Genomic DNA, 14553 nt, shown 5'->3' on the forward strand with positions numbered 1-14553 from the left:
GGTGTTTTTAATTTTCTGAATGAATGACGGTGCGACAGAAACTGAATGTACAACTTAGGTCCATTTCCTCCAGCCACTTCCGTCCGTCATAAAGCTCTTTTTCCTGAGTTTAACTCAACAGTCAAGAAGCCATGTTAAGTAAGGTTAAATAATATCAGGTTAGCTCAGTCGGTAGAGCTGGCGACCCATGTACGGTATTCCCAGGATTTTCCTTTATTAGGCCTAGTATATGGCCCCCTCATGAAGCCTTGACCACCCTCTCGCCACCCCTTGTATAAAAGTCTAGTTCCGCCACTGGACACTCGGGCACCCTATTGTTTATGACAAGTGAAAACTGCAGAGTTAGTTGTGTGATGGTTAAAAATACTGACAATATAGCACTGTATCCTTTAAAGCTTGACTTTGGCCTTTGCGACTTGTCCATATTTGTTTGCGTTTTTAGGTACTTAAAGGTCCAGTGTGTAGGATTTATCTAGCAGTGTAGTTGCAGATCACAACTCCCTTGCTCCACCCTCTCCTTCCAAACACATAGGAGAAACTGCAGTGGCCCCGAAAAAAACAAACCTTCCTATCTGGAGCCAGTGTTTGGTTTGTCCCTTCTCGGCTGCTGTAGAAACATGGTAGTTCGACATGGCGGACTCCATGGAAGGCTGCTCCCTCTGTAGATAAAAACGGCTCATTTTAAGGTAATGAAAGCACAATGATTCTTATTTTCAGATGATTATACACTTATGAAAACATAGCTATGAATATTATATTCCATTTCTGCCAATAGATCCTCCTAAATGTTACACACTGAACCTTTAAATATTATGACATCCCAAGTCAGACATATTAGAGTTTCTCAAACATTATTACAAATTGGATGTATTCAGAGTTATACAGAAACTAGTATTTCTTCTGACTTTGTCTCAACAGTTTGTTTCCATTCCTTTTTCAACATGGCAGTGCCTGTGTGCACAAGGCAAGCTCCATAAAGAAATGCTTTTTCCCAGTTTGCCGTGGAAGAACTCGACTGGGCTGCACAGAGCCCATTGTACACCTTTGGGGTTGAACTGGAATGCTGCTGACTGTGAGCCAGACCTTATCAGCCAACATCAGTGTCGGAGCTCACTAATGTCTTGTGGCTGAATAGGAGCAAATCCCTTGCAGCCGGTTCCACCATGTGGCGGGTAGCGTGGAAGAAGAAGAGTGGAGGGAGGCTGTTTAAGGCCCATTGTCAGAGTCCGAGTCATCAGCGTGGTCCCAGGAAGCAGGCAGCTGTTCCCTGCCAAAAAACACTGATAAGCACTAATGAACGCTACCTACTTAGCACCAAACAGCAGGCCCTTTCCCCCAACAGAACATAGTGCTAGTTCTGGACTGATGCTAGTGTCAGTTGGTTTAAGAACCTTCTAAGAACTGCTTTACTTTTCCACGGGCTAGAGAGCGACCACAGAGCCACTGTACATGTCTCCAACATTAGCTATTGTTGCTAATAGTACTACTAAGTAAATAGCTACTTACTTAGTAGTATTATTTTGTCACATAAATATGACTAATGTTGAAGTAACAATACATTTACAAACTTCTTTCAAACGAAACATAATGCTCTCCTGCATAATAACCAACAGCTAGCTGGCTAGCTATGTAGTTCAGTGTTACTGTCTGTTTATATGTGCTAAACAGCTGATAAATACATAGCTAGCTGGCCACAAGGAGTATCCAGCTCCTGTTGTGGGTGGTTCTTGGACCAACAAAATGGTGGTGCCATGCTGGAACCAGTTTTCCCGTTCCGGAGCCGACTCTTAGCTTAGCTGTTGAAACACAAAGAACTGGTTTGATATTAGACCCCAGCTCCGAACCAGCCCAACTTCCTTGTTGGGAAGTCAGTATTAGAGACTTACGGAAGAGGATTAGGGCCACATATGAAAAATGTGTTTGACTTGGGTTTTTTAAACTTTAAAATCAGAACTCAGATTTTTCTAATCTTCTTCCGTAGAGACTGGTGTACCAGTATATGAGCTTTGAAGATCAGTAACCACTAAAAAACAGCTATTCTATTACACAGTGCGTGGTTAACCCCCTGTTGCTTTTGATTTGATGAAGTAAGCTTAGATTTTACTTTCACTTCTCCAAAAACATGTTTAGAACTAGTTATTAGTAGGAAGTGTTGGACCTGTGATGCCATGTACAGTGCAGGCTGGGACTTTTTCAAGTTCACTTCATCTACAGTAAAAACAGGAACATTTTTAGAACAGACTTAACAATATTTCTATATAGCTAATTACAGAAGTATCGACAGGGTGGATCTAGAGAAATATTCATGAGCCAGAGGGTGGCATGGAGACTTTAAGGGGTGGCAGAAATATTTGCTGATTTAATCATAAACATTCACATACATCAATATTTGCTTAGGAAAGCCCCCAATGAAGATATTTGAACTCAAAAACATTATTGTGGCACATCAGTAAAGCACTGAATAGAAATATCTAAAGGTGAGATATCAATAAATTGTTTTATTTACAAATGTTTTGATATTTATTTAATTTTTTTTATTGACCTTAAGGTCCAGTGTGTAACATTTAAGAGGATCTATTGGCAGAAAAGCAATATCATAGTCCACCACATTGAACCACAATGTTTCTACAGTCGCAAAGAACGGACAAACCAAACACTGGCTCTAGATGGGGCTGCTTTTTTGCACGGTTCACCGTCACCGTAGTTTCTCCTACATGCTTGGAAGGGGAGGGTGAAGCGACAAAGTTGTGATGTGCAACTAAACAGCTAGATGCAACTTAATCTCACACACTGGTGCTTTAAGTCCGTCATTGTTGTTGTTGTTATGACGCTTCTAGCGGCGGCGGCTGAGGTTAAAGGCTAGAGAGGCGGGGCTAATCCGTCATCGTTTCGGAAAAAATCTGTTTCGCCGTCCTGACAACTCCGGGCAGTCAGGCGTTTTCGGATTTTCCCACTCTGGGACCCGTTTCCAAAAAATACTGTTTTCACACCCCAAAAACGCTGTATCCGTCTGGACGCGAGGCCGATATGATAAAGTATTCATCCGGAATCGAGAAAAACGTATTCGTGAGGACAGGCCCTAGATCCGGCCCTGATCATCAACCCCTATATTTGTGCTGCCTGCAAGACTGTGTCCTGTATTTGCTTTGACATTGTAAAAGAAGACAGTATGTGCCGTAGCTTCAGTTGTTATCTCCTATCAGTGTAAGTCATTATCTCACCCATGTGCTGAGAATGACAGTTAGTTAATGACAGGTTAGGCATGTCACAGAGCTCTGTGAGAGAGCTCCATGGGAAGGAGGGCAGTTTAAGTCTTATTTCTGTACAGAGTTCACTTGTACACCTGATACACAACTCAGGATCAATTCTCGTGCCAGAATACAACATTTGTTTCCCAAAGCTATGTCAGTCATTTTATACTGACAATTCTATTCTTTATTCTTTTATTTATCTATCATAAACCAAGATTCCATTAAGTAATTCCAAGTGCACAAAATGAAACAGTGGAAATCTTTTGTGAAAAAAACAAAGGATTTAATAAAAACACAGATTTCTAAACTAAATGTGACAAAAGACAAAAGACAAAACAAGAAAAAGCAGAGCATGAAAATTGATGATTCACTGATAGTTTATAGAGTGGTATTGATGTCAGTGAAAGCATTAAATAATAGAGTTATAAAACATGGTTATAGAATTGTAGAGGTATTATTATGGAAGTGTAATTCCAGTGATGCAATACAAAACCACACATATATTAACTATACATACTTGTAAAGAATAGCTGCAGATATAGAATTACACAGTTAACTCCGTCTTCGAATTTGACACCTTTTGTCTTCTCTTGAAATCCACCTGAGAAAGAATCTTTTTGATGTCTGATCTGTCCTTGGCAATCTTCTGCAGACGGGTTCACACATCCAGCATTCATTGTGTCCAACGGAGACATCGGATCATGCGGCTGGTGGTCGTAACCTTTCCGCCTCCACAAGGAGAAGAATTCCTCTGTGCGGTTGAGGATTGGAGAGTAAGGGGGAAGGAAAAGTGACACTATCCTCAGATGGACTGTAAACCAGTCTGTGACTGGAAGAGAACAGTGAAATACCACATCGGACTCTGGATTTCCCCTGACTTGCCCTCTTTCCTCACTTGGTACAGGTCTTTCTTTAAATCCATCAAGAAATGAAAATAGGCATTCAGTGTCCCAAGTAGGAGCGCAATTTCCTTTTTAGTTATGTTGAATGTAAATGTAACAGTTTTGAAAAGAGTAGTGTATGTAAATGTATAAAATGGACTGTAAATACCCAGAGGTTTGGTGGTTGAGTTTGAGTGAGAAAACGGTTTTGAAAGATGTGATTATTTTGTGATTCACAGTTTAGTCCACATTGACTGCTGTTGTGCTGACTGTGTGAAGAGTTTTGAAAAAGTCTAAATACGTGTTATTCATTGAAGCTGTAGGAGTTGATATGCTTTTTTATTTTTTCAGTTGCCACCAGCAGGTCTGTAGCTCACTTTAATGGTCAGTCAGTTAGTTGATTGTTTGTCAGTCCACAAAAATGTCCCTACCCTTTGGCATTAATGCATGAACACATGGTCACAGCTATTGTGAATTCACGCATTAATTTTCTTTTTGTTAGGAAGAGGCCTACTGCAAATCTAGTTCTTGTGTGGAGTATTTTTCGTGGTTATCTCAGACCTTGAATTAGTGTAGAAAATGAGGAGTTAGAAACCTGCCTGTGCAGCATGTTTGTCCTGCTGTATATTTGCACTTACCGTCCCAAACATGTTTCTTCTTGGAAAAAGCTTATCCAGATTATCTATTTCCAAACTGTCAGTACATCACAGTGAGAGAATAGCTTTCAGACTGTTTAGGAGGAGCTGATTTAATGTATTGTAATGCATGACAGCAGATTCTTCCAATGCCACCCCATGTTCTTGTAATTCCACTCATGCGTTTAACCCCACTTTGCATTTTTGCTATCAACTGTTCAGAAAAACAATGTGTAAGACCTTATAAATGTAAGTTTGGATGTCACTTAGAGATGACTAAACCATGCAGTATACCTGCTTTTGTGTCAGTGTAATGTTAGACAGCTCATTAGAATAAAGCATTGTTAGGTCAGGTGTCTCTCTGTAAGGCCACTCACATGTTCCCGTTCTGTTGTCACAGTTCCTACTTCCTCTGCTTGAGGGCTTGGTCAACAAGACAAAAGCGTTGTGGAAACGTGTCGGAAAAGTTTCCTCCCAGAACTACTGGAGGCCTGTTGCATCACATGCTCAAACATTAGCCCTTCTGTGTTTCATATTGCATGTGCGTTCCCCTCTGGGTTTGTGTTGTAAACAAGGCAGGGTTACACTGACATGGTCTGTGGGTTGTTCAAAAGACATGACATGGATGAATTATTTGGAAGAAAGTGTCTTTCACACTATTACTGTGTGTTCACCACCGTTCTTTGTCTTTGGAACCTTATTTCCAGGTACAATGTTGATAAAAAAATTTTAACATCCAGCCCCAACGTTATAGTTTTTTATATAAATTATCTGTGCATGGAAACCACAGTATGGTTTCGGCTATAGGTAAAGATTACTTCTATGGCAAATAAGTTATGGTTAAAATATTGTCATGGTTAGGTAGTTAGTTGGTGTGAAAGTCATATTTCAAAACAGAAGAAAAAGAAGCTTTGAAAGGCTAAAACTGTTTGAAAGCTTCAAATCTAATAAAAAATGTTATGCAAGATTAAAACAAAGTTTTGAAGGCTTGGAGAATGTTTTGATAGGCTCAAGAAAATTTCAGATCTCTGCAAACGAATTTTCCATCTTCACAACTACAGCAGTCTTTTTGCAGTGTTTCTCCAACACAGTTTCAAATCTGTCACTGTTCTCCCGGTGTATTAGTTTGTTTTCTAGGTTTAAATTTCTTCTGCTGAATTACTCAAAATCTTGTGATACATTCGAAACACAGCTAATCACTGATGTGCACAGGATACACAAACAGGATACAGAGTTCTCTGTGCAGTCTGCCTGCCACAGGCACTGCTCAGGGACAGCCAGACAGGACTTTATCTCTAGTTCTCACAGTTGTATCACTCTCATACAGAAACACAACCCTCTTCTTGCATAATTGGATTGTGAACAACATAAATACTGTAAACCAACTTCTGAATGTTAATTGTGAATTTAATAATAATGAAGACAGACTAAAACATTGTTGGTTTTGGTCTTTTTATGGGTTTTGTTGACAATTACAAACATATAGAACACCAGACTGATCCTTGGAACTTGCAGACAGCATGGATAACAAGCCCCTCAATGATTTTGTGGTTTTCTCTCTGCAGGATGAGGACATTGTGAACTCTCGCAGCTCAGCTAGGGCCTCTGCCGCGTAGATGGAGCGGCTCCACTGGGTGCAGCATCGCTGTCGGCAGCTGCTGGCAGGAGACTCGGGGCGAGGCTGGTACTCTGCTCCCGATGGGCTGCCCAACAAAAGCTCACTGGACGCCCACAGCTCCCCGCATAGAGTCATCGGGAAGCGGAGAACGGTGTTTGCCCGCCACGGGCCCCACCAGCAGGAGTACGAAGCCGTCTACAAAAGCTACAAGGGCAATGCCATCCGCACTACCAAATACAGCTTGTTGACTTTCATCCCCATGAACCTGTTCCAGCAGTTCCACAGGTCAGATTTTTACTTGTACAAGCAGCACAAAATACATTTTAATTTCATTTTCCATTACGCAGGAAACCCTCTAACTTTGATAAAGCTTATTTAAATTGAAACTATACAGTACCAGTGTTTCTGCAAGTTTTAGGCCATTCATGAAGCATACAGTTTTCGTATATGCTAACTACTTTCCAAAGAATGCAGTGTTCTGCATGTTGGAATGTGTTCCTCTAGGCAGCCTTTTGGTTTCCCACGTTGGAGGTTCATCATGTTCCAAGTCGCTGTAGATGATAATGATGCAGATTAAACATCTGAATGTGAATGAAATCGTTCATTTTGTTTCTTTCCGATGGAATGGACCCACAGTTCAGACATTTAATCCTGCAAAACAACCCTAAAGTTGTGTCCCATTTCACAGGTGACTTTCTCTGCCTTTGTCCTCATTTCAAGATCAAATCCACCACATGCAGCTTTTGTCAACATTTACACAGCCATTGTATTCTTTTAGGTATTCACTGTCCCAGAATTTGTTGCACATTGGTTTAGTTTTGGTCTCTTAAATGAGCGGAAATGATGACAATGCTATAGAGAATCTGAATTTCTTTATACAACCCTGCGCTGTAAAATGACAATTGAATTACCCAGTATCCTTGTATAAACCTGTATGTACTGTCACTTGGGAGAAGGCCATCCATTTAACAGCTGCTGAGATATTTCAGTCCGAACCAGTGGTTGACTGACCAACTGACAAACAGGAGACGCATGCTGCTCTGCTAGTACACCTTTGGAAATGGTTTGGTAGCACTTGGTTGCACTTCCACAGCCTCTTTTGTGCATTTACTAATTTGCAGCTCTGGGCCTTTCTTTATAGGGCTGCCAACCTGTACTTCCTGTTTCTGGCGTTACTGAACTGGGTGCCAGTTGTTGAAGCCTTTCAGAAGGAAATTACCATGATTCCTCTGCTGGTGGTTCTCACTGTTATCGCCATCAAAGATGCCCTGGAAGACTACAGACGCTACCTGTTCGACAAGAAGGTCAACAACAATGTAGTGCAAGTGTTCTGTGGGTGAGTGAACCTCTAACGTTTCAGCATGGCTATGAGACACTTGGACTATAAACTGGTATGTAAGACCATTGAGTGTGATCGGGCGTTTGAAAAAATGGTAGCAAGACATGAGCTGAAATGCAAGTGAGCATTTCGATTATACTGGAAACAGAAGCTCAGTTGGGTTAGGGTTAGGGTTGGCAATAGAGGATGTTAGCATAACCTAATCTGGATTGCTGTTTCAAAGGTACATCAAATTTCTGAAAAACATTGCTGGATTGCCATAACAAGAGCTGACAGCTAACTTAGTTTTTGTTGCTATTTGATAGCTGCTCATAAATAATACGGGCAAGTATGATTGGCAGGTGTATTTCTGACCCTGTTGCCTGACCGATTACAAATAATGTTATATTTTGATTGTTTCTTAGGTGATTGAAACCTTTACTAAAGCTGCCAAGGCATTTGGAGCCATGAAACAATACCTACTGGTACCGTTGCTGTGTCACTTAGCATCTGACTAGTTTAGCATCGGAACTTACATGAGTTTACAGCTGCATGCTAAATTGAAATCTGAGTGTTAAACATGCTCATCTGAACCACAGCTAAACTTGATATATGATGGACTTTCCTTATTAGCTCTGTAATAGATGTAATGGATGAGCTAACGTACATCATATTATAGAAAATGTTGCTCCTACAACTCTGCTCCTTACTGCATTAGTGATAATCTTTCAGAAATTAATCAAATGAAGGGTTGTAGAAATCCGACCATATACTGAGGTCTATGTCCTGAAACCTCAGTAAAACCACGTATGCAGCAGGTCTAAGTTAAAGCTCAGATATGATGACCACTACTGGCATTTAGGAGATTGCTACAGTACACAGCAGTTCCAGACATCATTTTTCAATCTGCCAACCAAAACTAAGCTAATGACAAAGCAACATCCCCACTTTCCTAGCACGCAACAGCAACAATGTAGGGCTCTATACTGAGAATAGTCCTACCATTGTATGGGAGTAGAAGCTCAAAACCTGGACAAAAATAAAATCCAAACAATCTGCATGACTACATACCACTAGTTCCTAGAGCATACCCAAAACTTTTAGGGCCATAAGTCCCCGGTAGGATTTAGAAGGTTGAGTTTGCAGTACTGACCAGTCAAGCACGAGCCTCAAGACTGCAACAACTTGTCTCATGCATTCAAACTGCACACAAGCACTGCTTGTCGATATCAGTGCTTTAGATGGGAATTTCAGTTATGTAGTGACTTCATGACTAGTGCAAGAAAAAAGAAAATAAAAAAGAACAACGAGAAAAGGATGCATGACAGGCAGGGTGAGCAGGAGAAGGAACTGAAACTTAGCTTCATTATTTTGGCAGGCTTTTCTTTCTGGCATATTCAGCCTCTACACATTTCCTCTTCAAATGGACAGGACACTACCTTACAGATTACATTATTAATTCTTGTCTTGTGAGATGCTAAAAAACCTCTCTCGGTTATTCAGTGTGGTAAAGCACTGGCCATATATATTAGTGGACAGAATTTCCAGGTCTGAAAAGTGAAGCCAATGTGGAAGCCTACAGAGGGCGAACTCGACTGGCTGCAAAAGTAAGTCAGTGTATGTAAGTTTATAAGAAAAAGAGCTGACTTCTTTGTGATTTATGAGCTCAGTAAAGAGTTTCCTGATGAGTGTATGGTCTCAATCTCTAGTTTCAGTCTTCTTCCATACAGCATGATGTTCATTTAATAAATGATGGTCCCATTTAGAATAAAATAGAACATAAAGCAGGGTATGCTTTAGGGCTACCTTGTGGTTTTGTTTTTATCCAGGCCTGGTGGATTACTGCAAATACCAGTTGGAGCACTAGAATGAGAAAACATGACAAAAGGTTATTTTTATAAAAGTTACCTACTGCAGCTTTAAGTTGGTAGTAGAATGAACGAATTACAGTTTCATGCTTCCTTGGTTCTATCCTAAATCAGATGGCAGGGCACAGGTTGAGCAACAGACCCCAGGATGCTGCATCATTGCTTAGCTCAAGAGGAAATAAAATGTCACAATGTAGTGTTTAGCTACACTACACTGCTATTTGGAGGAATAAATAGCTTGTCATTGGAGCTATTTATATAATGGCTACGCTACTTGACCGCTGCTGGTGAATGTAGTTTAACTAGAAGCTTAACAGCAAAGGTAAACAACAATACAGATCTTTTGTAACTGCCAACCACAACAGGCCTCCTGACCGTTTTTTAATCTTGCTTCCCTATAAACAGGACATTGTTTCATTGGCGTCCAAACCTGTTAGAAATGACCGTTACAAAGAAAGATTCCTGCAAGCGTTTTCTGATCTGTCACCACTAATGTGTAGTTTTGGCACAAAGACTACTTTTAAGATTGTGGTTATGATTGTGGTCACAGTTAAAAGAACTGTTTGGTTACAGTCAGTAAAATAGAAACAAACAACTGTCTCTTGTGTCAAAGTCACACACCTTAAGACTACAGCAGCCCGACCTCCTCCCTGATAGGTTTGGAACATAGGTTGTTTTAGGCATTTGAAATAATGATTAATACACTTTTTTTCTGGTGAGAATAGTCTTGTGCCTTTACCCTGTCTCCTAAATGATATATTCATATGAATATATACTGCATGTTTTAGAAGGAATGCAATGCTGCCTGGATTGTTTGGTTTTTTTTGTTCTTTTTTAATCAACATAATAAATGTTTTAAATGAATGTATCTGTAAAACGTTCACTGTAAACCGATTTGTTTGAAATATTTGTGGCAACTAAATGATAAATATTTTATGGTTCCTTTTAGGCAAGTCACTTAGTTAAATGGTAAATTGACTTTGTTTATATAGCTTTACCTGTCACATTCACAAAATCACACACTGATGACAGAGACTGCCATCCAAAGTGCCAACTGCTCATCAGAAAGTATCTAATGGGGCGCCCAGTTAGCTCAGTCGGTAGAGCTGGCAACCCACATACGCAGCAGCCAGGTTCGAATCCGACCTGCAGCTCCTTGCTGCATGTCATCCCCCCTCTCTCTGCTACCCTTTCCTGTCTATCTCTCTCTTTGTCAAATAAAGGCATAAAAGGCCAAAAAAATAATACTTAAAAAAAAAAGAAAATATCTAATGCTCACACACCGATGGCACAACCTTTGGGAGCAATTCAGCATCTTGCCCAAAGACACTTCTACAATGCGGATTGGAGAGAGCTGGGGATTGAACTGCCAATCTTCCGATTAGAGGCTCACTCTACCTCTACCCTTACTCTCAGTTATTGTCAGGGAAAGATGGTGTTTGATAAGTTATGGATGAGTTTACTTTTCACAATATCTGACCAAAATCACCATCTATCCGTAACCAAAAAACTTTTTAGTAACCTAACCTTAACGACGCATGGAACATAAGAGCCAACCCTAGCGTCAAGTGTTAGTAAGTCCTATACTTTTTAGATATGTTTCGATACCATCTTTTCCTTCCCTTGCCCAACAGGCATATACTGCTAAGCCTGTATAATTGCTATCATTGTTATGCGGCCTGGATCAGGTTAAAACCCTTTGTCAGAATCAGAGTCTGAGTAAGGCAGGTCACGACTTTGCTATCCTAGGAAAAACAGTAGGTCTCATAAATTACATAGTATCTGATCGGTGCACAGATGTGTACTCGCCGACACCCAATACCACATTTTAGGCATTATTGCAGGAATTTCTATCATTATCAGAACAACTGTAATGCTTTTTCACCCACCTATCCACCCTGACCACCCCATCTATGACTGTGTGGTATAAGAATGAAATGCTTCCTGGACTGGAATAATGTTGCCAGTAATCCAGGCAGCCGTTATGTTTCCTCCAAAACACATTTAACAAAACTGTTTAGGAGTGGAAATACTTAGCTTTTAGGAGTCAGACCATGGATGGCATATTTCTATACCATCTACTTTGCCTCAGCATAACCATTGTTTTGGTGTGTTTATGTCAAATTTGTCAGTTGTAAGAGCCATAATTTCAGTACATTAGAATGAACAGTACATCATATTATCAGGAAGACTTTTTTAACAGTGGTTTATTAAACCATATCATTCCAGTTGACTAATGGATATATGAATCTGTCCACTACTCTGTTTTTTAAGGATTGTCTGGAAATCAATAATCATAATTCTTACTGCTGCTCGGTCACCCTCCTTTCTTCCTATACCTGAGTACACAATCAGTCTTTTGAGCCAGTTGTAAAAGTTGAACCTTGAGTTTGTTTACAGCGTGAGTGCCCTTTAGAGGAGTGGCAATGAATTCCATTGCCTAGGTTGTCAGTTATCCACTCAACCCTCCCATTCCAACTTCGTCTGCGGTGTCCATGCCTTTAGGGACAGAACGAAAGACTTAGAATGGTTAGAACTAAGGACAGCATGAGCACAGAAGTAAAATTACAACCGGAGAACAGTTGCAGGTAGGTAGAACTTCTATGTGGAGATAAAAACCGGCAGACGGATCTGAATCCACTGAAGCAGTGGACTCATGTATAGCTTGAAATGTCCGTCTCGTCTTCATTCAACCAAAGAGCACCTGCGGAAGAAAAGGACAGTGGCTCCTTCCTCCACAGAGAATGAAGAACTGAGTCAACTCCTGAAGTTGTATAAAAACAACAAGATCCGAACCACAAAGTATTCTCTCCTCTCCTTCCTTCCCAAGAATCTATTTGAACAGCTCCATCGCTTTGCCAATGTCTACTTCATCTTTCTTGCTGCTCTCAACTTTTTTACTGTGGTGGAGGCCTTCCAGCCAGAGATCGCTCTGGTTCCTATCATACTAGTGCTGACAGTGACGGCTGTCAAGGATATCTGGGAAGACTACCGCAGGTTCAAGTCGGATCATTTTATCAACAGGCTTGTCTGCCAAGTTTACAGCAGGTGTGTAAATGTTGCTCTCAGTCGGTTTGATGTGACAACAACCAATATCTAAGATGTCTTGTTCTTCTCCTTAAAGCCCCAAGAAGGAACTTATTTAATTTATTTTCGGCAGCCTTTTGTGTTTCCACCACCTTGTTTCGTCTGATTCATAGGAATCCAACCAATCTTCTTGCTGATGGTCTTGTTTGTTTATGTAGGTTATATAAATGCATAAGTATTAAAGTGAGACTGTTTCATAACCAGTTAAAAAACTCATTGTTGTATGTTTAAAGTAACCTGTAGTTGGCACAAGTGATATTAATAGAAACAAGAATAGATGACTGAAAATGAGAACAAAACTTTTGACAAAAAAAAAATCTGAAACTCAAGTTGTACTACATCAAAAACAAAAACTACAAGTTACAGCAATGATTTCTTTCATCATCTTTGCATAGTATACGTGGTCAAAGGTGGTCAAAGAAAATTCAGGTCTAGACTTTCAGTAAGGCTGCTCCTTGACAACAAAGTTTAACAACCAATCAATCAGTCAATAAACCTTTTACAGGAGCAGGGATTGTACGTCACTTCTTGCAACTGAATATGTACTTCTGCTTGACAAACCCTTTCCAACAACTTCTCAACTGGAGCACATAATGAAGGCGTTGTTGATAGAACACATGATAGCACATGATCAATTATTCAGCTAAGTGAAATAACAGTCTAAACAAGTAAAGGTACACTTTAAACTCCTTAAATCATCCCGCACATCCACACCACATAAAACATAATTGGAGCTGAAAAAACTAAATATAATTTAAAATGGTAACAAACCCTGCTCAGTTGTTAAGAGGTCACATATCAAATATTCAACACACTACTTATATAAAAAAGCTGGATTTTGATCTAGCACAACTTATTATTAGATCCTGCTTTTTCATTTTCATGAATTCATCTATCTATGGTAACTTTTTGAACATTATGTCAGTGATATATTTGGATTGCAGTTAAACAGGAGTAGTTTATCTTGGATAACCTCATGACCTCACATTGTACCTAACTGTACAGTAATGCCTTGGCTCTGTCCCGCTGTATTTCAGTCATTGCCTGGAAAGGGTGTTGGACTGTAAGTGTAATTATTAACCACTGATTGTATTCAGCCAACATGTAAATAATACCAGTCAATCAAAGGGAAGGTTTTTTTTTCTCTGAACTTTTAAGAACAATGCAGGCCCTCTGTCAGCAAATACCACATATACAGTACAATGTATTTTTTAAAGGCTGGCGTTGTTTCCATGGTAAGAAGCCTATTTAAAGGTTATACAATATAGCCTTAATATATACTGTTCAATAATAGTATTTATCATTCACTTATGTTCACCTCCGTTGTCTTTCTGTTTCTTTTCACCTGAGGGAATGAATTAGTCCTGAAGTTTGTTATTCATCGTTGACCCCCAAATTGTTGGTCATTGACAAGAAGATATCAAAACTTTGATCTGGGGACAAAATAATGTGGTTCTGTGTGATCAGCAGCTGATTGCAATCAGCTGGAGCCAAATCATCAATAAGCAGTGCAGCTGTAGGATGTGATGTTTCAAATTTGAGTAGCACCTGCTGGGTTTATGTGAGTGTGTGGATCAGCACAAAAAGCATTTAGAGGTCCTTTGGTTTAGTTTTTTACTGTACCAAATGCTTTCTGTGTTCCACCTTTGCATACCTGTGTACTATGTTATTGGTGGATGTTAAAACATAGATGTGTAATCAGGTTACAGCATCAGGGTCAGGATCATAAAACAGGAGTTATTGTCTGCAGTTTCTTAATAATAATAATAATAATAATAATAATAATAATAATAATAATAATGCATAATGCGATCCTGGATATCCTTGTGACAGAAACTGTGATACCACAGTTCTGCCAACATTTAGGCAACAGATTTCACCTCAACAAGGCCTTG

General features: G+C 39.9%; 1 protein-coding gene across 3 annotated transcripts in view; it reads left to right on the forward strand.

The window, feature by feature from the left end:
- The window catches only part of atp10d (ATPase phospholipid transporting 10D), a 39970-nt gene that overhangs the window by 5133 nt on the left and 20284 nt on the right, over positions 1-14553 (forward strand). For all 3 annotated transcript variants that reach the window (XR_007881443.1, XR_007881449.1, XM_051383616.1), the window contains exons 3-4: positions 6333-6670; positions 7527-7721. Coding sequence is in view for 1 of the 3 variants with exons in the window: in XM_051383616.1 (XP_051239576.1) it covers positions 6384-6670; positions 7527-7721 (482 nt within the window). In the remaining 2 variants the exon portion in view is untranslated. The remainder of the gene's footprint in view (positions 1-6332; positions 6671-7526; positions 7722-14553) is intronic.

Source organism: Dicentrarchus labrax, unplaced genomic scaffold (genome assembly GCF_905237075.1).
Source record: "Dicentrarchus labrax unplaced genomic scaffold, dlabrax2021, whole genome shotgun sequence".
Classification (NCBI taxonomy): Eukaryota; Metazoa; Chordata; class Actinopteri; family Moronidae; genus Dicentrarchus; species Dicentrarchus labrax.